Source organism: Aedes albopictus, chromosome 1 (assembly GCF_035046485.1).
Source record: "Aedes albopictus strain Foshan chromosome 1, AalbF5, whole genome shotgun sequence".
NCBI lineage: Eukaryota > Metazoa > Arthropoda > Insecta > Diptera > Culicidae > Aedes > Aedes albopictus.
This window is the reverse complement of record NC_085136.1, coordinates 81,270,842-81,294,133: the sequence shown is the minus strand read 5'-3', so window position 1 is coordinate 81,294,133 and position 23,292 is coordinate 81,270,842. Positions and strand designations below refer to the sequence as shown.

The window sequence follows — 23,292 nt, the reverse complement described above, 5'->3', positions numbered from 1 at the left end:
TATCCTGAGTGAAGTTCTAGAGGAATCCTCTTCAAAGAATATCCAAAAATTAAAACATCACAAGTCCACTTTAGCAATTCCTGTCAAAAATCACTCCAGAATCAAGGCCAAACAATTCTGTTTCAGAAAAAAAAACTAACGATTATCCCTGGAAAGAGTACAAATACTAGTACATATTCTCCACAAATATGTCTTTAGGTAGAGATCCCGCAAGGAGTTTCCAAAGACATATGAATTATGTCTCTTTAAATAACAATTTTCGTGTCTCCATATTAGTGAGAAACATCTTTTTTTTTGTTTTTAGAAACTTCCCCTAGCAAATATTTTTCTTCAGAAATAACTCCTAGGATTTCTTCCGAGGGTTTTTCAGAAAATATTCCAATTATTTCTACAAAAAATAAACAGAGATTCTTTCGCAAATTTCTTCAAATACAAACTCCCTACACACCCCAAAATTCCAGAGGTATCACTCTTCCAAGGATTCGATTACAAAGAATTCTTCTAGAACAGCTTGCATACACTGCTTCACAAAGCCTTTCTATGAATTTCTTCAGAGATTAATACCACATTCTTACATAATTTCATTAATGTTTTCGTCAAGAAGTTCCTCTAGATATTTATGCAGAGAGGCATGCCTGTACATAAATCTGTGTAGGTTTTCGAGGTATTTTCAGAAAATCTTTCAAATATTTGGAAATTTCCAAGATGATCCCTTTAAACAGTCCCGCAGAGATTTCTTCCTAAGCTTTCTCAGAACATCTCCCGATAACTTGTTCAGAAATTCCTCCTCACATTTTTACAAAAAATCTCACTATCATTCATTCTTGAATTTTCCTAAGATTTGCCTTAGAAATTCCACTTAAAATTTTTAGAATTTCTTCATGAAGTTTTACAGAATTTGGTCTATGGATTTCTTCAAAAAATCCTCTAGATATTATTCCAGAAATTTCTTCAGGGATTCCTTTAAAAAATCTTTCATAAATTTTATGGATATTTTTCCCATTATTTTTAAAGAATTCTTTAAGGTGAACTATCAGGGAATACAAATATGACTACCACAATGGTCGATATGAGACACATTCTACCGTGACGCCTTTTCTGTCAGATTTTCCACCATAACTCGTAAATTGGATCGTAAACCCTCCAATATTTTTACAAATTCGGATTCCTTGTAAAATTTCCAATAAGTATGATCTGTTGAACAGTTAGTTTTCATTGGGGAAGAATGTTAAAAATGGGAATGAGTAGCGTGACGTTACAACGTTGTAACGTCACGCTACTCATTCTCATTATTAACATACTTTTCCAATGAACACTAAATGATCAACAGATTAAACTTATCGGAAAATTTACAAGGAATTCGAATATGCAAAAGTATTTGAGGGTTTACGGTCGAATTTACGAGTTATGGGGGAAAATCTGACAGAAAAGTCGTCAAAACGTTGTAACGTCACGGTAGAATGTGTCATGAACCCTTTCCCACGATTTCAAGAGCAATTGAAAATTCTCAATCAAATGTTCCTGGTTTGGATTATTTGACTCTTTTTGCAAATGAGCAAAGTCATGATAAACCAGTGTGGACTAGTTCCATGCATCGTTGGTCAGATTTGTTTTTTCTTAATGTTTAGCCTTAATAAAATTTAGCTTGGATTACTTTGGAAACTTTTCCATGAATTTCTACAGAAATTTTTCTGTGGATTCCTTAACAAATTGTTTTAAACATTCCTCCAGCAATTTTTCGAAAGAATATTCTAGAAAAAAAAATTTGATTGAGTTTTTATTCTTAATTTTCTACGCGGATTCTTTTAGAAAATCTTACATGAATTTCTTCGGTAATTTTTCTAAGGAGGCTTTCAGGAACTTTCATAGAGATTGCCTCAGGAATTAGTCTGAAGTTAAAGTTCTTAAACAATTCGTTTAAAATATATTCCATGGAATTCTTAAGAATTTCCGCCAGGTGTTATTACAGAAAATCTTCCAGAGATTTCACATGGACAATTAAATACATAAATACATAATACATTTTCGTTATAAACATCCATGTTCTGTACTAGAAAACTGCTTTCTCAATTTGAATAATAACGATGACATTAATGATGACTTTTTAAACCTATAAAAATTTTCGAGAGATTTTTTAAGGTGTCCCCCCACTGATATTTTTTGAATTTCTCTATCGATTTCTTCAAGAAAACCTCCCATTTTTTAAAGAAATTTTTCTTGAAGCTCTTTTAGAAATTCATCTGAAATCCCATCAGAAACTCTTCTAGGGATTGTTTCATAAAATGCACAGATTTCTTTTGAAATTACAATAAATCCACGTATTCAAACATTTCTTTAGGTATTTAATTCTTAAATATTTAAATCTTAATGATGCTATTGCATGGATTGCTTCAAAAATTCCTTCTTGAATTTCTTAAGAGTTTTTTTTCTGAAATTCCATAGACTCCTTCTGAACATGGATTTTTTTTTGAAATTTCGGGGATTCTCTCGCAATATTTTCCATAGATTCCTTCCGAAATTTATCCAGTGATTCCTAAAAAAAAAACAGAAAGTAATAATTTCTTGAGGAATTTCCCCAGAACTTTCCTAAAAAAAATACCTGGAATTCCTTTGAAAAATCTCCAAAAATGGTTTCTGAAATTCTAAAAGCTTCAAAAAAAAATGACATCGGTTTTTTAATTAAATCTTTTGTGAATTCCTTCCTCTAGAAATTCCTTCAAGAATTACGTAAAATATTCCTTTAGATAATCATCTTGGGATTTCATGAAAAAATCTCGGGATTCCTTTACAACTGCCTACAATGATTCGGTAAGATTTTTTTTTTTCAGATATTCGCGAACATTCCTTTATCGGTTTCTTCATATTTTTTCCAGGGATTCATTCAGAAACGTTTACAGGTATTCACGATTTCCTTCAAGAACTCTTTCAGAACTGTTCCATCGGAGAATGGAGGCGATATTTGATCAGGGACTCCATTGGATGTTTCCGAAAGAATGTCTACTGGAATTTCTTCCCCTGAGATTATTGCATTCCTCCAGAAACTCATACACAGTTTCCATTAGGAATTCCTTCGGATATTCTTCCATGTATTTTCAAAGGAATTCCTTTAGGGTTTTATCTACGGATGCCCTCAGCAACTTTTCCTCGGATTATTTCAGGAATTTACTCAAAAAATTCTCCGGAAATATTACCTAGGATTTTTTACAGGAGTTCAAATTTTTGAATTTCTCCAGGAATTACTTTACATAGTCCCAGAGACGGTTTTTTTCTGGGATTCTCTATTGATTTGTTAGATGTTCCTCCAAGGGTTACCCTACAAGTTTCTTCAAGTATTCCAAAGCAGGCTTGTTTCAAATCCTGTAGATATCAATGAATAGCTCAATTGTACAGAGAATGAGGGCATCTCGTATCAATCGTTGCATAAATTTGAAAACGTTTAAAAAAAAAAATCAGATAATCTGTTGAAGATGTAACCTTCGCTGCAGTTTACAAGCTGTATCTCATATCTCGGTTTATGTATTGTTAATATCCTGAGATAATATTGTATTTAAATGTAAATATTCACACAAGAATATTTTGGATTATATTAAATGAATTAAAACCAAATAAAAGAAAAATCGAATTTCGCTAAATATACTTTGAGTTTTATGGCAACCGATTTTGATTTAGACCATCACGCCGCTTTCCGAAAAAAAAAAATTAATTGAATCGGAAAGGCTGGCAGCACGGCAAAAAGAGACGATGTGTCGTCAAGTGAGAGCTCTCTCAAAAAACGGTTCGCCAATTAGGAGCTAGGGCAATTCCGAAATTCGAACATAGCTAGGTAGGACAGTTGGATGCGATAAACTGCTCGACTCTCTCCGGGTGGCGCCAAGACCAACACCAGCAAATATGGAATGCGGCCTTAGCTACGAAGAACGTGGGTTTTGGAATAGGATCATCCGATTGCTGTATGATTGTGGCTATTCATCCCGAATAGTTGGGCAAACCTATATAAGGCTGCCCTGGCCACATGGAAGGTCTCTTTGATCCTGGATAGTGAAACAAGCAACAAGGTGTTATTTCGGCAGTGACCAAATTCAAGTTTAAGTCTACGGACAAAAGTTCTAGTCCGCGAAGAAGTTAGTTGCATTTTGCAAAAAGTGGTTTAGTTCACAGACAATACGATTTCTAGTGTGGGAGTGATTATTAACCCTACTAGTAAGGCTAGGAGTAGCCCCGGTTCTCCTTATCGCTAACGTTGAGGCCGGTCGTTTAGTGAGAGGTCGCGATACGGTTCAAAGTTAAAGACGGTACGGTGATTGACCGCGGCGTTTGTAGACCGTTTTCGTAAGGTACCGCGAGTGAGCTAAACCCTATAGAAATTCCTCTCTAGTGCTATCCAGTGATTGCCGAAGGTCGTACGTCAACACACGACCGAATCACCGTGAAAGTCCTCCGTGAGAGGTGAACGCTCCAAAGTCCGGTTAATACCGGTGAAGCCCAACGAATACCCACGGCCGGTCAGGGACCGGCGAGACCCAGGAAACCCCATCCGCCGGTAGGAATCCGGCGACGTCCAGCGAATCGTCATCGACCGGTTGGGAACCGGTGGCGCCACGTGGTACCGCGTGGTGGTGATATCACACCGTCTCTTCAGCAGTGAGCAAGTGAGTCCGTTCCTCTTTTCCAACTATTGCTTTGACAATTTCAATAAATTATTCGTAAATGATAAAATAAAATTAGCTTTCTTTGATTTTGCCTAAAATTTGCATTGCTTCTTGTGTGAGCCGAGAAATTGATTTTCAGCCTCTATTGTTCACGACGGTTGCGAAAGGTACAGGTGAGTATCCACTAGTGCGGACGTTTGCCCCTGAGATAAAGAGATAGGTGAGCTAGTTGGGGACGTGCGGACGTCCACTTTTAAGACGTGTGGACGTCAAAGAAAGTATTAAAGAATAGCGAAGGATGTTTTAATACATAAATAATTTAATTGAACTTTTAAATTTTCAACGAAAAAAAATAAACAAGAAATTACAGGAGGAATAGCTAAAAGAAATCTACAAAAATATAGTTACAACATTTTTGGAAAGATTTTCCAATCTTTTGAAAAGAATAAGGAAAAAAATGGGAAAAAAATCAAAGGTGTCCCAGAGAAAATCTTTGGAATATTTTGGAGAGAATATTCAATGAAAAATTGCCAGAACTTTTGAGGCATGACACAAGGTTGATATGGGGAGAATTGTATTAGGTATTCAAAAAAACCGAGGAACAAACTCTCGAGTAATCAAGAATTTAATAAATTTAAAAAAAGTAAAAAAAAAAATAAAATAAAAAAAATCTTTAATTTTTTGAAATTATTTTCCTTAAATTTGGTCTGGAAATTTTCATGTGAGTTTTAGAAACTTGTTTATTTCTACGGGGTCCAAAAGTGATACAGTATACATTGTTTTTTAAAATTTATTCGTATTCAGTAATTCTTTCATAAACATCAGAGTTAGAGACTTCAAATGAAATAAATCCCCAAAAATTTGGGAATTTCATGAAACAGGAAAAAGGGGAAGTCCATGATAAAAGTGTTCGAAATTTCGAGTTCTATGCTAAGTGAAGTACCAAAGGGATCCCGGAAGAGTTCCATCTTAAATAATAATGAATTATTTTGGAAGAATTAAAAAAAATCGAACGTGTCTCAGAGAAAATCTTTGGAATATTTTGGAGAAAATATTCTAAGAATAATTGCCGGGATTTTTGAGGCATGACACAGGGTAGATATGGAGAAAATTGTATTCACACTTAGCAAAAATCACCGACTTCGGTAATATTTTACCGAAATCTCAACCGTTAAGTTTTTTACCGGAGAAATTCGGTGACGTTTACCGAACTTCGTTAAAATTTGACAGATAAACGATAAAATTTTACCGAAATTTGGTAATTTTCACAGAATTTCGGTAAAAAACCATTACCGAACGTTCAGCTGTTGAGATTTCGGTAAAAATTACCGAACGCGGCTAGCTGTGTAGGTATTCAAAAAACCCTGGAAGAATAAAAATGAAAAAATAAAATAAAAGAAAAGATAAATTCTCTGATGCTGTTTCTAGGATTCAGTTAAAGTTCAAAAATTTCTAAAGCAATTAAAATATGACAATGATTATCTCTCAATTTGCCAATTAAACGTACTTTGCCTAAAATACTTCAAGTTTTTACGTCTATTTCAGACATACTAGCCGACTGGTATAGCCGGAAAAGGGCAATAAAATCATTGTCATACATGAGTTGCGTTCTCTCTAGCGCAGTTGGACGGCCATGCGTCCGTCCGCGTTGAGCGCTCAACGCATACTGAGTTTGCACCGATCATATGCACGCAGAAAAATAAATTGTAAACACAATTAAATTCTAGTTCAAATCAACCGATTTTTCAGTTTACTATAGCGACAAACTGATTTCTAGTTTAAACTGAACTGTTCCATTTGTTTGATAATACAAATATTTTCATTTGTTGAAATTTTTGACAGTTTGTTAAAACAAACAGAGATATGGTTTTTTAAACATGAAATAATTGATTGATTCAAACGACTGCACTTTTGCCACTAACAAACCCGGAATGTGATTGTTTTGGAGACGGCAGCAACTGCGGCAGCTCGGAAATCTATTTTTAGATCGTCGGTAAGCGGATGGCGAGGAGAACGACTAGAAAAAGACAAAAAAGGCGAAACCGATCAACTTTTTGTGGATGCTGTCGTGAGTACCTGCGCGTTATCCATCACGGCCAAAGCTGCACTTGGAAGTTGGCGTGATGGATTTGCTGCACCTTCTTCGCTGTGGCGAAGCATTTTATAGATGTGTGAGTGCTTTCGGACCATGTTTATGGTTTTTATTTTGTTGAAACAAATGAAATTTTTGACATTATATGAAATGATGGTAATTGGTTGTTTTTATCAATAAACTCTGAATGAAAACAATTAAATATAACTTTGGAATAAGTAAATTCTCAGTTTGAAAATCAACCATGCGTTTTATTGTTTTAAACAAGCGCCATTTTTCTGCGTGTGGTTGGTGACGAAGTATGTGTCAGTCGAGCTTCAATATCAACATTCAAAAACAATACGCGCACACTTGTTGTTCATAGGCCGCGAGAGTGCGGGAGATTGGCATCTAAGAGCCGAAAGAGAGATAAAGTTGCGAAAGACGGACCCGGTTTAGGGTGGTGCTTGGAATCCAGTTTGACTTTCTATTCTGCAGAGTTGTAACTTGTTCTGTAGCTTAGTTGGTTAAAGCGCCGGACTAGCGATAACGGAGTCGTGGGTTCGAATCCCACCAAAACAAGTGGTAATTTTTTCACAAATTTATCTCTCAATTTGCCAATTAAACGTACTTTGCCTAAAAATCAGATGGCCTTCGACTGCCGAAGTGTTAACGTGTGTCGATTCGGAGCGCAAGCATACGGTCGAGTTTTTTGTGAATAAGTGGCATCACGGTCGGCCCGTGCTAGAGTAGAATCCCGGTTCAAGTGCCGGATGTACTCTTTCTAAAAGTCATCCCAAAACCAGTGGTTTCAGGATGAATACTCACAAAATTCGTGAGAACGCGTTTCGAGTGGAATTCTCGAATCTTCCCAAGAAGCCAACCTCTGAGGAGGTACACGCGTTCGTCGCTCAACAGCTCGGTGTAACACGAGCTCAGATGGTAAGACTACAGCTCAGTCACACCGACGAGTGTGCTTTTGTCAAGGTCGTCGACCTAAACACGGCCCAGCGTATTGTGCAGACACACGATAACCAACACGACTACGAAGCGAAAGGAGTGAAATACAAGATCAGAATCCGGATGGCGGACGGCGGTGTAGATGTACGGTTGTATGACCTTTCTGAACACATCACCGACGAACAGGTCAGCCGTCACATGGCAGCGTATGGAGAGGTTCTTTCGGTGAGCGAGCTCCTCTGGAGTGACAAACATCACTACGCCGGGATGGCTACGGGTATACGCCAAGTAAAGATGGTTCTGAGAGAACCGATCAAATCGTACATAACGATTGACGGGGAAACGACCTACGTACAATACCCAAAACAAAGACCCACATGTCGGCATTGTGGTGAATTTATGCACACAGGCATATCATGCGTGCACAATAAAAAGTTGTTGGCGCAGAAGATCAGCGTCAACGATCGACTCAAGAGAAGATCGTATGCAGGAGCGGTGAGAGGCTCGGCCGAAGGATTCGCACCTAACAGTATGGAAGGGCAGCCGAGTACGTCGTCGGATGTCAATACAACGTCAGCACAAGTAGGAGATCCAGTACCATCAACATCCAATACAGCGATTTTTCCATCGCTACCAGCGCAAGAAGTATCGGCGGCTCCACCACCGATAGATGCTTCGGTTGTCGGAGAGACATCGGCCTCAATTCCAGTTGAGGATGAGGATGCACTGTCTGCTTCGGGCACGAAGGATCATCAACGTTCAGCCTCGATTAGTGAATTATCATCAATGTCAACCGATGAGAGTTGTAATGGTAATGTATTGGAGAAGTCCATAGTGTGTAATCCGAACGGAGAGTTGGTAGTGGTCGCCACTCCACTGCCGGCAAAGGAACTGGTTGGTAAGCACAAAACTGACAACGCTAACGAGACTAACACTTTCGTCATAGCCAAACGTGGTCGTGGAAGGCCGAAAAAACATTGAAAGTGGACAGGCACAGCTACAGAATTGCAACCATTAACATCAATAACATTACTAATCAGACCAAAATTTCCGCACTTTACAATTTTATCAAACAGCAGGACGCGGAAATAATCTTCCTGCAAGAAGTCGAAAATGACAAACTGAATTTGCCAGGCTACAACGTCGTGTCTAATATTGATGTTGCTCGTAGAGGAACAGCAATAGCTTTAAAGCACCATATTCAATTTTCAAACGTAGAGCGAAGCTTGAATTCACGTCTGATTGCTCTCAGAGTGAATGAGTCGATCACACTCGTAAATGTCTATGCTCACTCCGGGTCTCAAAATCGCACTCAGAGAGAAGAGCTTTTTAACTTTACTCTATCGCACTATCTTAGACACAACACACAACACATTATCCTGGGTGGAGATTTTAATTCAGTTATTCGACCCTGTGATGCCACAGGAGATAGTAATTTCAGTTTAGCCTTGAAAAATTTTGTTCAACATCTAAAATTACATGACGTCGGGGTGGGCCCTAATGATGGAAATAGGCAGTTTACATATATCACTCATAATTCGGCATCTCGTATTGACAGAATTTACGTTAGCTCAGGTCTTCGCAACAATCTCAGGAGCATGGACACGCATGTCTGCTCTTTTACTAATCATAAGGCCGTTACGGTGAGACTAACCTTGCCTAACTTGGGAAGGGAGCCAGGGAGAGGTTATTGGTCTCTTCGCCCTTGTGTGCTCTCACCAGAGAACATAGAGGAACTGCAGCTCAAATGGGATTACTGGACCAGGCAGAGACGTCAATACAACTCGTGGATAGATTGGTGGGTAGATTTTGCCAAGCCAAAGCTTAAAACATTCTTCAGATGGAAAACGAATCAGATGTTCTCAGAACACAATCGCAAATACCAAAATCTTTATGCGCAGCTTCGCGAAGCGTACGACCAATATTATGGAAATGCGGCCATGCTGGTCACCATAAACAAGATCAAAGGTAAAATGTTAAAACTGCAACGTGAATTTAGTATGCTCTTTTTCCGAGTTAACGAAACGTGTGTCTCAGGGGAGAAGCTCTCAACATTTCAAATGGCTGAACGTGGGCGAAAGAAAACAACAATTGACCGTTTAGAAATTGCCGAACATCGTGTTTTAGATCGTTCAGAAGAAATTGAAAATTTGTTTTTCGACTATTTTAAAACATTGTACAGCGAACAGGAACAAGAAGTGAATGATGTCTGGTCATGTGACAGGACGGTTCCATTCAACAGCGAAGCAAATCTTAACTGTATGAATGAGATAACTACTGAAGAAATTTACACGGCCATAAAAACAAGCGCTTCCAGGAAAGCAGCCGGCCCTGATGGGATAACAAAAGAATTTTATTTAAAGTGTTTCGATGTTATACATAGACACTTGAATCTGATCCTTAATGAAGCCTTACAAGGAAATATTCCCGACAAATTTTTGGATGGTGTGATAATACTCAGCAAGAAAAAAAATTCTGGCAACACAGTTAAAAGCTTCAGACCGATCTCGCTTTTAAACTTCGACTCGAAAGTTCTCTCTAGAATTCTCAAAAGTCGTCTGGAACTCATTCTCAAAGAGAGTGAAGTTCTCAGCCCCTCACAGAAATGCTCGAATTCTGGCAAAAATATATACCAAGCGACTCTTGCCATTAAAGACAGGATAGTCAAAATGCGTGAATCAAAAACTAAAGGAAAATTAATTTCTTTTGATCTCGACCACGCCTTCGATAGGGTGGATCACCGTTTCCTATTTCGAACAATGTTATCGATGGGAATCAACCCAACGTTAATAGATCTCTTCTCGGCAGTATATGCTCGCGCCAAATCAAAACTTCTTATAAACGGACACTTATCTCCAGAAATTCAAATCAAACGTTCTGTTCGCCAAGGTGATCCACTTTCAATGTTACTATTCGTACTTTATTTGCAGCCTTTAGTGCACCGACTGGATCAAATTTGTGATGGACAAGATGATCTTGTAGTAGTGTATGCGGACGACTTCTCAGTGATCACGACATGCTTAAACAAAATTGAAAGAATTAAACATCTTTTTGAGTCATTTGGGAGATGCTCCGGGGCCGTGCTGAACTTGAACAAAACAGATTCTATCAACATCGGCTATCTCAGAGCAGGAGAATCTCGCACCGTGTCATGGCTACAAACTTCAGAAAAAATCAAAATTTTAGGCATCACATTTTGCAATTCAGTTAGACTAATGCAAAAATTGAATTGGGACTCTTTAACTGCTAAGTGTGGGCAGCTTTTGTGGCTGCACAAAATGAGGGATTTAACGCTGCAGCAAAAAGTAGTGCTGCTAAATACCTTTATTACTGCAAAAATTTGGTATGTCTCATCAGTACTTGCTATGAACAAATTACATGCCGCTAAACTGACATCGATAATGGGATCCTTCTTGTGGAATGGAATGGCTCTGCGTGTGCCTATAACGCAACTGGCTTTGCCTTATGAAAAAGGGGGGTTAAATCTTCAATTGCCTAGTATCAAGTCAAAAGCACTTCTCATAAGTCGTCATTTGAAGGAAGCAACGTCAATTCCTTTCTACACGTCATTCATAAGCAACACTCAAAACCCAGCTAACTTGAGCTCACTCCCGGCCAACTCACCATGTTTAAAACAGGTATGTCAAGAAGTTTCGTATCTCCCAGATCTAATCAAAGATAACCCTACATCGGATGTACTGCACAAGCACTTTTTGAGTCTCCTAGAGCCTCTTAAAGTGGTAGGTAAGTACCTCAACTGCGACTGGATGGCCGTCTGGCGAAATATCGAATCAAGGTATCTATCTTCAAGCGAAAGGAGTTTTTATTTCATTCTCGTGAATGAAAAAATTGCTCACGGTGAACTTCTGTTTATAATGCAAAGGGTGGATTCAGCAATTTGTGCTTTCTGCAACTCTTGCAATGAGAGCTTAGTGCATAAGATAGCAATATGTCCAAGAGTTGCGCCACCCTGGCGTATACTCCAGCGAGAATTAGTAACAATTTATCCGAGTAAGACATTCAGTGTTGAGGATCTAATCAGACCATCAATGAAAATTAATCGAAATGATAAGATCAAGATACTTAAACTATTCATCAATTATGTCATATGTATTAACGAAAGTAATAACCGTATTGACACAGCTGCTCTGCAGTCCTTGCTGAGTAATATTTTGTAGAATTAGATTTAGTAATAATTGTATTTACATGATTTGATTTGTAATTGTACATACTGAACTGAATAAAATTTTTTATAAAAAAAAAAAAACGTACTTTGCCTAAAATACTTCAAGTTTTTACGTCAATTAAAATAGTTGAGATGCATTTTTAGGGGAATTTCTACATTTGTGCGGCCCAGAATCAAAGGGATGTAAGTGACCATTTTGTCGATTTTGAGATGAGCATATAATAAAATTCTTCAGATTTCAAGCTTTCAGGAACTTTTTTAAGATTGTTTCTACGACGATTGGAAAAATTACAATAAATCAGAGAAAATTGGGTTGATTTTGAAACTTCGTACATTTTGTATGGGAAGTAAAATTGGTCAAAAATTTTAAACCTCATTTACTCGAAAGTGGGTTTTTGTCACTTACACCCCTTTGCTTCTAACCCCCTCATTTAATCTGTAACAGAGAATCCCTGCAGAAATAGTTTTAATGTTCTTAAAAGTGTTTTTAGAGAAAGTAATGAAGAAACACTCAAATTTGAAACAGAAAATATCAAATAGTTAAGCTTTTTTTCTGGATACGTGTACAAACCTCCAAAATCTCTGCAGGAGTTTTGAAGATATAACGAAAAAAAGGATCTCTCTAAGAACTTTTTCTAGAAATTCTTATTACAACTTACCTTAAATTTAATAAGAGGTAAAGAAATGTGCACGCGATCTCTTGCATAAATCTGCATTGAATTTTAAAATTCAAAAAAAAAAAAGAAAATGCAAAAAGATGAAGGGCATCGACTGTATTCTGTGCAACTTGGATTTAAAGGCTTCTCAGTCTTATTATATCAAAAGGACTTGTTATCTAGTCCAACGTTTCGACACTTTAGATGGTGTCTTCTTCTGGGGAAAGATACGTTTTTCGTTTAGACAAAACTACACAGAACAAAAAAAAAAACGAAAACATATCGGTCCCCTGAAGAAGACAACATCTAAAGTGTCGAAACGTTGGGATAGATATCAACTCGTTTTGGTTCTTTAAGACTGCGTAGCCGTCAAATTCGAATTGGTATAATCATCTCTTGAAAACTTTCTTAAAATATGTCAAATTCTTTAAAAAAAATCGGAAAAATTTGGGATTTTTTTCCTGGAGAAGTTTCTAAAATTTGTGGAGGAATCAAAGGAGTAATACTTAGAATACCAACAGGTGAGATTCCCGAAAGTTGGTAGAAAACAAAAGATGTCCCGGAAATCTTCTTCAAACTACCTTATTGAACGATCCAATATGTACATTTTTGAGAAAAAATCATAAGGAGTGAATTCCATTTACACGAAAATTACTTTTTTCTTGTAACATTACAGGAACTTTCTGGAAAGACTATTAAGATTTGAGGACTACTCAACTCTCAAGATTCAGGCCACAGATTTCCATTCGTCATGCTTAGTGTACGATTGGGACTGCAAGTCACTTACAGAATGCAGCAATCAGTCAAGTGCTTCGAACATTAAGCCGTTGATTACCCGAGTGTAGATTACGCTGCCACAAAAAAGTCAATTGTCGAAAACGGGTAATTTGCTAATTTGAAGACAATGCGATCCTGCAACTCAACACTTTCAGAAGTAAAAAAACGCCAAACAATAACAAATCACACATGAATAGTGAATACCGGTCTCCAACGGCGGCAAACCGGTGATCAACAGTCTTGAACTTGACCATTGGAAAGCACCGATCGTTCATCGATCGTCGATCGCCGATTGATCGATGATGATGATCATGATGATGGTGGTAGCGATCGCACTTTACAACCTCGCATCGCTCGATCAATTGACCGGCGCACCGTGTGAAGAAGGTTGTTTTCAAACCACCACAACAACATCAACGATCTCTCTAGAAGAGAGCTCAAATCCACCAAGTCATCGCACATAGTTGTGTTCCGGCCGGCGGCGGCGCGCGCGGTCGAGGTTAATTGTGACGCCGCGGCTAATTGCAGGCTCTCACCGAGCGTGGAACGAAGTAATTGTACAAGTTTCGAGGAAGTCGTCAGGTTTTTTTTAGCGCTGTCTCGTACAAGTACCTACTGGGGGATTAAAGAGCACTTGAGTTGATGGTGATTTACGTTCGACTGGGGCTTATCGGTTGACGTCAAGGTTGCCAAGAGCTGGAAGCTAAGGTAACAAAACATGCACGCAGATTTATTTCTCACAAATCGTCGCGGATTAGACAACACTCATACAACTACAAGGTAACTCTAGCGGGTCCTAAATCTACAAGTCCGAGTTGACGCCGGTGTCCAGGAAGTCGCCCAGCAGTTGTCCATTCTTGAGAGGGAAGTTGCGCATGAAGGTGTTCAGGTACAGCAGGTACTTGGGGATGGAAGCCTCCACCAGTCCACGTCGTTGGGCGTCGATGATCGCGGCGGCCGCATCTTCCGGTTTGACCATCTTCATCAACTCCGGGAAGCGAGTGTGAGGTCGCTTGCACAGACCGGTGTCGACCATGTACGGGTAGATGCTGGTGAACTTGATGTTCGGCTTGCGAGGATCGGCCCGAATTTCTTCGGCCAGGGCTTCCATGATGCCACGGACAGCGAATTTGGTGCCGCAGTATGGTACCAGGTTCTTGAAGCCGACCAGACCGGCGACGGACGACAGGGCCACGATGTGTCCTCGGTTCTTCTGGATCATGTCAGGTAGGAGGGTTTGAATGAGCTGGAATGATCAAGTTGGTTAGAGGTTAGTAAGAGTTGTTACGGTGCGATCATAAGCCGTCGTAATACCCAGAAGTGAGCCATCACGTTGATCTGGAAAGTCTTGGAGATCTCCTGCTCGGTCTGCTGCAGCAGCGGATGCGTTGGCATGATTCCGGCGTTGTTGACCAGGATCGTGACTACACCAACCTGCTGCTTGACCTTCTGGACCATCTCAACAATCTGCGCTCGGCTCGTCACGTCACAGCTAAAGGTAATCAAAAAGTGCAACATTGTGAAAACCCCATCCTAGAAACCCCACAGAACTTCCAATCCCTTACATATATCCGAAGGCCTTTCCGCCGCCCTGCTTGATTTCCGTCACCGTCTCGGAGTTGGTCTTCTCGTTGATGTCCACACAGACTACGGTGGTTCCGAAGGCAGCATACTGCAGCGCCAGGCACTTGCCCATACCGTGACCAGCTCCGGTGATCAGCACCACATCCTGACTAATGTCCTCGGCTTCCGGAGGAGCCACCAGGTGCACCAAACTCATCACGATGTTGTACGTGGCCTTGGCGAAGAACACCATCATGTCAACCAAGATCAGCAACACATTGTACAGCTGGACGCCTGGATTCGGTTGGCTACGATAGGAACCATAACACCCCGATTAGCCTAGATCAAGATCCTCACAATCACCTGTTTCTAAATCTACCGGGATGCTTACACATTGAAACCCATAACACAGTGGACATTGGCGGTGCGGTGTGGTGCGGGATGTTGTGAACAAGCTCAGTAGTGCGATGTGATCATTTGCCGGTGCAACTAACTAGGTCACCACGGTCGAGGACGGCCAGCCGGGTCTTCACGCTGGTGACCTCTCCGTTTATTATCTCCATTACACGTATGTTTAATGCACCACACTACAGTAACCGCAGCGCTGGCTGCGGGGATAAGTACTAAACACATTAACCGATTAAGATGATGCAGGTGTGGTGACTGGGACGATCGGACGGACTGACGGAGGGACGAACGGATGAATAAAATGGGTAAGGTCAATGCTACGGACAACACTACGATGTGGACTACACATTTTATGTATGATCGTGTAGCCCTAGTGAGTTGGTTGTATGAGAGACAATGCGACTAACGTGTGTGACATAACGATGATAGGTATGTGCTATTAGTGTTCTGTTTTGCGCTAGAATATGTCCGGCCAGAGTTACAGGGACAGTGATCATTGAGGGATGCAGACAACTATTAAATGTGAGTCGTTAAACTATGAGACACATTAAGGCCTGAGGGGGTCGTGTGCCGAACCGGTTGAGATTTTTTTTTTTCGGAACGAGTTTTCGATTGTTTATGAGCCTCTCAAACTTTAATACCCAATTTCCATAAAGACTTCAAAGTCCTTTTATTTATTTTTTTATACCTTGATTGATATGATATATGATCTGTCTTGCGTGAATATGACATTGTTTTCAATAGGCAAACTTCTGAAGGATTTGGATGTTCTTGGATCTTCTCACTACAACTTCTAACGTAATACTTTCTATCTGTCTATGAACACTAAGGCATAATATGAAACTTTTATTTTTTATTACGTGGCATCAGACATACTACTGGGACAGAAGATGTTGATGACCTGAATTCCAAAGTACATTGAACGGAGTTCATTGAACTTGAGCAATTGCATAATTGGCTGCGCAATTCGTTGTTGCTTACACAGCCTCATGCATCTGTGTGTCGGCAAGTGGTAAGTGGTAAGTTTGTTTGTTTCAAGAATCTACAAGAGCTCTCTTAAATATAGGTTATCGGATCTACAACCGTAAACAGTCTGGAACGTCTTGAATCTCCAATGAAACCCCCTGAAACGTCTATAAAACACTTTAAAGCGACGATGAAATCTCCCTGAAGCTTCTTCCCTCAAAAACAGTGATCCAAAATGCATTTCCAGAAACTGTAGGCCCACTTATCCCCCTCAAAACCCCATGTAATGCCCCAAAGACCCTCCAAAACCCCCCAAAAACGCTGCGTAACGCCACTGAAACGCACCAAAATCCTCTGAAGCTTCCTGAAAAGCCTACGAAATCCCCCTAAAATCCCATCGAACCGCATGTAACGCACCTGCAACCCTCCAAAATCAACGAAAACGAAAGCCGCCAAAAATTCTCGGAAGCTTTTTGAAATGCTTTCGAAATCCCCTTAATAACGCACCTGAGACGCGCAGAAATCCCCGAAAACACCTATGTAACGCCTGAGTAACGCCTCTGAAACGTGCCTAAAATACTCGGAAGCTTCAAAGCAAGTCGTCGGGAGGGAGGTTGAAGGTGTTTCTGGGAGATTCAGAAACGTTTCAGGGGAGCTTCAGAAACGTTTCGGAGAACTCAAGAGGTATATAGGTAGTTTGATGGTGCTGTGGGGAAGTTCCAGCAAGAGGATTTGAAAGGAGTTCAAAAAAGGTTTTCAGGGAAAGGTGAGGGTGAATTTGCAGGGTAGCCACATGGGAACCAAGCGTAGATAAATAGGGTTCAAGGAAGTATCTGGGCAGTTACAGAGGTATTTCAGAGAAGTTTCAGAGGGGGTTTGAGGTATTTGGTATTTGGAATATTTATACGAGAAATGTTTTATGGGAGTTACTTGGGCAGAAGGGTTCAGAGCAGTTTGTATGAAATTCAGGATACGGGACATGTAGTGTTTAATGAGAAGCGGGTGTTTCCAGGAGGTTTCATGAAAGTTTCAGATGAGTTTTGTATGATTCAAATGGGACTCAGTGGCTTTTGGAGGGGTATAAAGGAGTTTCAGAGTGCATACAGGGCTGTTTTTAGGGACGATCAATAACATTCCAGAGATAGCTACAAGAGGTCATCAGAGATGTTTTAGAATAGGGAAAGTGTGATTAACGGCAGATTGTTTCACGAGTTTCAAAGGGGTTCAGTAAGAGAGTCTCATACCGTAACGCTCGGCCGTACTCCCTCCCCCCTTTCTCGTAGAGCGTTACTGAATTTTTAGACGCCTCCTGAAGGGTCTTAACCCTTTGGAGCCGGAGGGGTCATATACAGCCTCAACATAGAAACGGCTGTATAAATTCAACCATTCGATAAAACAGATACTGTCTTGGGCAAAGTTGTTGCAAATTGAGTCCTCTATTAAAGAAAAATGGTGATATTTGTATTTGGGGCTTCATTGATAACCAAGAACATCCTGAACACCATGAAATTTGGAAAAGAGAAATATTTGGCATACCAGTTGTTCTAAAAGCTGAACTTGGATGTGGGTTATGTTTATAAGTATTCATTAAGCCTTTGTCAAGAAAATCGAATGGTATTCCTTATTCTGGGATGTTCTAGGTGTTCCAAACTGTCCTGTAATGAAGTCCTTCTAATCTACAAGAATAATTTCATGTATTTTTGTAACAAATAATAGCATTGCATAACCTACTGGGATCCGTGAAGCCCTTGACATCTACAATGCCATTTATAGACACCATAGGGATACTCTAGGTCAGACAAACTACCTTGGAGTTCAGAATTAAAGGTCTAAACTCGTAACAGTATCCATATCTGTTATACTGAGTAACGCTGTATAATCAACCGCAGTTACTGGAGCAATCTGCAGCTTATTATAAACCTTTGGAACATTCAGGGTCGTCCAAACTGTTCAATAATGAAGTTCTTCAAATCTAGAAGAATAATTTTATGTGTTTTTGCCATAAATAAGAATACTTCATAATCTGCTGGGATCCGCGAAGCTCTTGAAATCTCAAATTTCATCAAGAGACACTACAGGGATATTCCAAGTCAGCCAAACTACCTTGGAGTTCAGGACTTCATTTCTACACTCGTAACAACAGCCATATCTGCAATACTGAGTAACGTTGAATATTTATCCGTGGTTACTGGACCAATCTGAAGTTTACTTTTTTTTATTACAAACCTTTGGGACACTCGGGTTCGTCCAAACTGTTCTACAGTGAAGTCCTTCAAATCTACAAGAAAACTCTATGCGTTTTCATCATTAATAATAGTACAGCATAATCTGCTGAGATCCGTGAAGCTCTTGAAATCTCAAATATCACTTAGAGACACTAGGTATGGGAATGTTCCAGGTCAGCCAAACTCTCTTTGGGTTCAGAACTTAAGATCTACACTCATAACATCAGCTATATCTGGCATACTGAGTAACGTTTCATAATCAATCGCGGTGACTGGACCAATCTGAAGTCTACTTTATATTTTTATGAACCTTTGGGACATTAAGGACCATCCAAACTATCCTGAAGTTTGACTCTTGATAGTAACAGTAGTTATTCTCACAATTAACTTTAAACTGTAATCTGTAATCTCCCTGGCATATCATATCATGACGTCATTCAAGATAGTTTTGAGATATTCCAGATCAACAACACTACTCCGGAGACCTTAGCTTCAGGTCTACACTTGTGATAGCTTTTGCCGCTACGTAGTGTTACATAATCCAATGTACTTACCAAAGTAGTTAGAGGAACAATAAACGTTGTTATATATTGTTTGGGATGCTTGGGCTTCCGTATTGTTATGAAGCTTAGTTGAAAACAAAACAACCACTGAGACTTGCTGGTCATGATAGATTACAATTCGAAACTTTCGATGAAAGAAGTTGCCGTTACACTCGCAGAATTTAAGATCTAAACTCAAGAACAGTTTGGATGGCCTAGGATATCCCGATTGATCTGATATTGTCTATTAACCTCTCAGAAGACTTACTGGACATAATAGATTACAAATCGTAGCTTTGTATAATAAAAGCAGTTACCGTTACACCCGCAGACTTCCGGATCTAAACTCAAGAACAGTTTGGATGACGTAGGATGTCTCGACTGATCTGATATTGTCTACTGAACTTTCAGAAGACTTACTGGACATGATAGATTACAAATCGTAGCTTTGTATGATGAAAGAAGTTTCCTTTACACACGCAGACTTCAGGATCTAAACTCAAGAACAGTTTGGATGACGTAGGATATCCAGAAAAAATATTCTGCATAATATTCTACTGTTTTTATGCTATTGACCACCAAAACTACAGAAAAACGTAGAAAAATCTGTATAATAACGCATGGAAAAAATCCGGCTTCAAAGGGTTAAGGAAGGAGCAATAAAGGGTTTTAAGTATTTTTGGGAGCGTTGCAGAAATGGTTCTGGAGGTTTTTCGAGGCGTTTCAGGAGGTTTGCAGAGGCCTTTCGAGGGACTTCAGGGGATTTAGGAGCGTTTGGGAGGTTTCCTATTTTTCGATGTTCGAGATGTTTCAGTAGAAGGTTCTGGTTTCTGGGGGTTTCAGGAGGTTTCTGGAGTGTTTCATGGCATCTCAGGGGAATTCAGAGTGCTTCACGACCGTTTCAAGGACTTTCAGGTAATGACAGTTACGTTTAGAGGGAAGGAGGAGTTAAGGAGATTAACCTGATCGTTCAAGGGAGTTTGAGGGGATTCCATGGGAATACCAGGTGATTAAGGGGTTTTCATGGCATTTGAGGGAGATTTATGGGGTTCCAAGGCCCTAAGGAGTTCCAAAAGGGGTTTCAAATATTGTTGGTCAGTTTCAGAAGAATACAAGGGGTTTCGAAGGTGTTTTGGATGGTTTAAACGGGTTTTAGTGGGTTGAGTGACTTTAAGATATTTCACGGTGATTTAGGAACGTTTTTAACATTTTCATGATATTTCAAGAGAAGGTTGTGGCTTTTGTTAAATCTCAGGAATGTTTCAGAGCGCCTTGGGTAGTTTCAGGGCATGCCATGAACTTCAGAGATTTCAGGAATGTTCAATTGAACTCAAAGTGATTCAGGAATGTCTATACGATAAATGCATTAGCGAAGCTACTGAAGGAGAAGGGTTCAGAGGAGTTTCAATGGGGCACAGAGAAATTTTACAGATGGAACATGTGGTGTTTCGGGACAAGAAGAAGCGATTTCAAGGAGTTTCCAGGGAAGTTTTATATGAGTTTTAGGGTTTTCACGGTGGTTTTCATTAGGTTTCAGGTGAGATGAAGGTGAAATTAGGGATACAAAGGAGTTTCAGGATGTTTTATGAATTGTTTCAAGAAGCGTTCAATAACGTGCCAGGATTAGTGCTTCAGGAGAGCGTCATAGGTGTTTCGGTTGGGGTAAGGGCTTCAAAGTAATTTCAGGAAGTTTTTAGTGAATTTCAAGTTGTTTCAGAAATTTTCAGAGGGGTTCGGCAGGAGATTCTCAAGGGAGTTTTTTGGGCCTCTTAAGCCACCAGTCATTGTGGAACCAGTCAGAAGCCAAACTGCTCACTTGTCAGAACAAAATTGCATAAAATTAATTGTAGTTACGATTGTAGATTCGATGATCTATACTCTTGATGACCTTTTTTCATTGAACTTATAATCTGTTGAAACATGTATCTACACTAAATACTTTTTTGAAGTAGTTTTTCTTATGTAAATTCAATTAATGCAGCTATTTTATGCCCTGCATGGGAGGTATTATCCATGAGAACATGTAACAATGACGGTAGCCGTGGCAACGGCGCCCACAGGGTGTTTAAGGGGAGAGTAAATGGAGGGACCGGTTCAGGGTCTTGAGGGAGAAGTAATAGAGGGTCTCAAAGAGAACTTTCAATTCGTTCCGTGTGGATTTCAGAGGATTTCAAGGGGTTTTATGGAGCTCTACCCCATTTGGCATAATGCCATTTGGCATAATGCCGTTTGGCATAATGCCATTTGACATAAACTCCATTTGGCCTATCGGCCATTTGGTATAACAATAACTATGCACATTCATACCAAGAAGGCTGTTCTTCGTATTATGCCAAACGGCATTATGCCAAATGACCTATATGCCAAATGGCATTATGCCAAACGGCGTTATGCCAAATGGACAAATGGAGTTGAGTCGTTTTATGGAACCCACAGGGGCATTCGAAGTAGTTTTAAATGCGTGCCGAGGGGCTCACGAGATTCCTAGGTGGCTTTAAAGGAGTTTCATGGGACTTCAGGGATTTCAGAAGCTTTGACGGAGTCTACAGAGAGGTTTCTAATGGGTTTTAGAGCGTTCGTTACAGCGGCGTTTCTGGAGGTTTCAGAAGGTATTTAGAAGTGTTTTAGATTTTATCAGAAGGATGTCTCAGAGGAATTCTGAGTGCTTCAGGAATGCTCCTGAAGTTTCATGTGGCATTTTAGGGGAATGGGAGTAAGTTCAGAGGTGTATACGACCGTTCTAGGGAGTTTCAAAGAAGTTCGAAAGAATTCAGATATCTTCAGGGATTTTGAGATTTTGGATTCAGAGATTTTGGAGGGGTTCTGGAGGCATCAAAGAATTTCAGGAAAGTTTTCAGGTGACTTGGAGGGGTTTTCAGGGGGCTTTAGGGAGTATTAATGACGATTTGGATGGTTCCAATGGGATCGTAGAGGCGTTTCAGGGAGTTTCATGGATTTGAAAGGCCTTATTCCGTTCGAAGTGTACCGTAGGATAGTGAGACTTAAATCACACCCGACTGACACGCTACATTCATAAGAGTACAGCCACTAATACGACCCACCCTGCTGACGCCACTAGATCTGTGACTGTCAATGTCGAGTGTGAGTGCCACTAGGAAGTTTCAACTATCAACTGAGTGTACGTCAGATGCAGAATGAACACCGGTGTGTGATGTTATGGGCACATCTTTGCGGAACATGGGATGGCCGACCAGGTATCAACAGACGACACGTACGCATGCTTCTTCACAGGAGTTGGTCCCGGATTCCGGTATTTAAGGAGGTTTTGGTGCGTCAAGATGTTTCAGGACATCTAAGGGGGGAGTTCTGACTGTTTATGAACGTTTCAGGGAGGCCTTCAGGGGTCTTCAGTTCTTTAGGGGCATTTGGTATTAATTACGTTATAAGTCTTCAGTATGAGTGGCACGTTTTCCTCTATTTGGAAAAATAATGCCAAGGAGTTTCTGTAGGGTTTCAAGGGCTTACAACGCATTTCAGGAGATATCAAACATTTTGAAAGGCTCAGAGGTTTTCCAGAACGTTTAAGAGGATTTGAATGGGCTTGCAGCGGTCGTTTCAGGTGTTTTCAGAAATTTTTGGGCCGTTTTAAGAGTTTAAGGGATATTTCCGACATTTCCATGATGTTTCAGGAAGAGGTTCTTTGTTTTCGGGTCAGTTTAACGGCAGTTCAAGAGGTTTCGCGTGGTTCCAGGATAGTTTCATGGGGCTTAGGGTTTTCAACGGATTTTTAGAGGCGTTTCTGGAGCGTTTCCTGGAGTATCCAAGAAATTGAGGGGTTTCCGAGGCTTCATTCACGAGCACGTCACGAATTTTCAGGGATCTCAGGGAGTTTGCGGCTTTGGAGTCTCCCGAATCTATCTAAAACTATTCCATAATCCCATAAAACGCCCTGAAACCCACACCATTCAGGATCTACTGATATTCTTGGAATCATCTTTCGACTCGTATGAACCCCTAGTTGCAAAGCCTCTTCAGAATAGGTTTTAAATTCAGGTACTGACTTGCACTGTTGTTGAAAATTACCCGCATGCTCCTCTTATCCATGTAAAAAAAGATGTATCAGTGTACCACGGAAAACAAATTAAAAATATTATTACATGTTTAATTGTTTTTCGAGGTTTATCGACTAAATTGGAGCTATCTGTGGCTGAAAGAAAATAATTTCGTTAAACAAGTTTCAAAAGGATTTGGATGTTCTTGGATGTACACAAACCTGTTTCTGAAAAAAAAATCCGTTTCCGAATTCATGACAAAAAACTTATGAAATC

The 23,292-nt window shown here is 39.9% G+C and overlaps 1 protein-coding gene across 3 annotated transcripts in view; it reads right to left on the bottom strand.

The window, feature by feature from the left end:
* LOC109421982 (short-chain dehydrogenase/reductase family 16C member 6) overlaps positions 1-23,292 on the bottom strand; it is a 144,558-nt gene that overhangs the window by 10,558 nt on the left and 110,708 nt on the right. The window contains exons 2-4 of one of the 3 annotated variants that reach the window (XM_029856042.2): positions 14,865-15,170; positions 14,614-14,791; positions 14,004-14,545 (exon numbers count right to left, since the gene is read on the bottom strand). The exons of the other annotated variants lie outside the window; for them this stretch is intronic. Of the exons in view, the coding sequence (XP_029711902.1) occupies positions 14,102-14,545; positions 14,614-14,791; positions 14,865-15,170 (928 nt within the window). The 3' untranslated portion in view covers positions 14,004-14,101. Of the gene's footprint in view, positions 1-14,003; positions 14,546-14,613; positions 14,792-14,864; positions 15,171-23,292 lie in introns of those variants that run through there. 3 annotated transcript variants of the gene reach the window in all.